At 60.2% G+C, this 2,839-nt stretch overlaps 1 protein-coding gene across 1 annotated transcript; it reads left to right on the top strand.

Moving 5' to 3' along the window:
* Positions 1–1,163: 1,163 nt before the first annotated feature.
* Positions 1,164–2,369, top strand: LDBPK_190540 (methionine aminopeptidase, putative; the record flags this gene model as incomplete). The annotated part of the gene is made up of 1 exon (XM_003860184.1): positions 1,164–2,369. One exon carries the CDS (start codon positions 1,164–1,166, stop codon positions 2,367–2,369), a length of 1,206 nt encoding a protein of 401 aa, XP_003860232.1.
* Positions 2,370–2,839: the final 470 nt, after the last annotated feature.

The following is a 2,839-nucleotide window of genomic DNA, read 5'->3' on the forward strand; positions in this document are numbered from 1 at the left end:
GCGAGGTCGCGGACGGCGTTGCGTCGGAGCGGACTGCGACCGTGCACGCGCTTGTGCCATGGACATGCTAGTCAGCGTGTGAAGGTGGCTCGGACGTATGGCGCCCGCGGCCCTGACTGGGTAGTTGTGGGGAGCCTGCGCCACCCGGAGGGATGCACGAGGCGGTGACCCGCCTAATGGGAGGCGGCTGTGGGGCGGCCTGCGGAGCCGGTGGGGGTGGGGGGCCGGGTGTGTGTATGGGGGATTAGGTTGGTGTTGTATGGCAGTACAATATACAGACGTTGGAAAAGAAAACCACGGTCGAGTCCCTGCGCCTTCTCGTTCCTCTTGTGTTTCTCTTGAGCGAGTGTATGTTTTTTTTCGTCGTCACGATGCCATGAGTGTATCATGTTTCGCACCATGACCACCCGCTCCTCTTGCCCGTCTCATTCGGTGTGCCGGTATTGCTCGGCGTCAGCGCACGCCTGTGAGGGAAGTCCACCACATATGATACTCCAATCCAGGGCAGGGTGTGCTTGTAGTTTCAAGCTGGCCAGAAGGAAAAAGGGAGGGATATCATGATTGTGTATCGACAGCGGAGGAGGAGCCCCTTGCCCGTTTATAAGGCAAAGTCCACACGAGAAGAGAGCGCTGCCTCGCCGTCGAGCATACCGCACGACGCCCGCTGTCGTGTCGTTGTTGCCCCGCCTCGTACAAGCAACACATGACACAATGAGCCCACCGGCGCCAACACACCGGCGCGGTGAGCGCTTGCGCCGGAGGGGATCGCACGGGATGCCGAGCGAGTGGTCGCCGCCACCTCAAGTCGATGATTCCTGCGCTGCGCCTCTCCTCCTTGCCTCAACTGTTGGTCTGTCCTTCTTGTACGTCTTCACTTCTCTCCGGCCAACACGCAGCAGACCACCACCACGCACGTGCGCTGCAAGGACCGTGGCAGCACAACGCCACCGACACCGACGAAAGGGGGAAAAACGCAAATACACACACACACATATATACTCATTTGCCCGGCACGCCAAGCGCTAAGAAGTACATAATACACAAGAGCCGAGGCACACGCATACACAGAGTAGCTGCCCCATCACCGCCACACGCACCCTGCACCCTCCTGCCTCTTTTCGTTTCTTCTCGCTCAAGTACTTTGGATACTTCCCTCCCCTATAATGCCTTGCGAAGGCTGCGGCGTCAGTGAGGCCGGCCTGCAGTGCCCCACCTGCAAGAAACTGAGCTTGCCGCCGAGCTTCTTCTGCACGCAGGACTGCTTCCGGGCGCATTGGGGAACGCACAAGCTGAAGCACACCGAGATGAAGAACCTGCCCGCCACGATCCCCACAATGACGGAGGTGGACGAGCGGCTCTTCAACTTCACGGGGCCACTCCGTCCTGGAAAAATCACGCCACGCCGTGCTGTGCCAAAGGAGATAGCGCGGCCAGACTACGCGGAGCGAAACGACGGCGTTTCCGAGTCGGAGGAGAAGGATCGAGGCAGCCACCGCGTCGTTGCACACAACCTCAAGAATTTGCACGAAGACTACAACAACGCCGAGCTGCGCCGGAGCTCCGACATCCTCAAGATCAAACGTGTGAATGCGCTCTCGCGTGAAGTTCTGGACATCGCCTGCGCGGCGGTGAAGCCGGGCGTCACGACGGACGAAATTGACCGCATCGTCCACGAGGCGACGATCAAGCGCGGCATGTACCCATCGCCGCTGAATTACTACAACTTCCCCAAGTCCGTCTGCACCAGCGTGAACGAGATCATCTGCCACGGCATTCCAGACAACCGCCCACTCGAGGAGGGCGACATAGTAAACATAGACGTCTCTTGCTACCTCGACGGCTTCCACGGCGATTTGAACGAAACGGTGTTTGTCGGCAAGCCAGACGAGGAAAGCGTGAAGATTGTGCACACGGCGTACGCCTGCATGATGGCCGGCATCAGCGTTGTGAAACCGGATGAACTCTACCGCTACATCGGTGACGCCATCGAGGCGCGGGCGGAGAAGTCGGGCTGCAGTGTAGTGCGCAGCTACACCGGGCATGGTATCGGCAAGTTCTTTCACACGGCACCGAACGTGTGCCATTACAAGGACAACAAAAGCCCCGGACTCATCAAGCCCGGGCACGTCTTCACAATTGAGCCGATGATCAACCTGGGTACGTGGCAGGATGTAACCTGGCCTGATAACTGGACGAGTGCAACGAAGGATGGCAAGCGCACCGCGCAGTTTGAGCACACGATGGTGTGCACACCAGAAGGGGTAGAGCTTCTGACAGACTGGAAGGACGGCATACCCTTTTACCAGAAGCAGCTGAGGGAATGGGGCATTCCGATCCCCGCCGAAGACCCCAGCGAAATCAAAATCTGAGGAATACTCCACGAAACACAGACCGAGGGGAGGGAGGGGGTGGCGGGCTGCATTCCCTCAAGACCGTGAGCGCGTTCTTGGGAGGAGTGTGCCTGCTGCCCCTCTTGTGGTGCTGTGGGTGAGGAGACGCGTTGGGAGTCTTTCCCGCATGCCTTTCTTTCCTGAGTGCTTCTGCCGCCTGCCCTCGGGCACGGCTGGCGGACTCTTGACGTGGGCGGGAGGACTCGTGGGCGTAGCCTGCGCTGCATGCAGTGAGGTAGCCATGACGCTGAGCAGCGCCCCACGGTGCTGGCCGGCTCGCTTTTGTGGCGCATCGTCGCTGCAAGCCCGTGCTGTGCAGGGGGCGCGTCACCCCCGCAGGCCTGTAAGGCCTTTGGTCTCCCTCGCTCTCATCATTGCGGCGCAGCAAGAGACGACGGGCACGCCGGTGGCGTCTCGGTGCTCCTCCAGCGGGGCGTACGCACAGGTGC

Source organism: Leishmania donovani, chromosome 19 (assembly GCF_000227135.1).
Source record: "Leishmania donovani BPK282A1 complete genome, chromosome 19".
Classification (NCBI taxonomy): domain Eukaryota; phylum Euglenozoa; class Kinetoplastea; order Trypanosomatida; family Trypanosomatidae; genus Leishmania; species Leishmania donovani.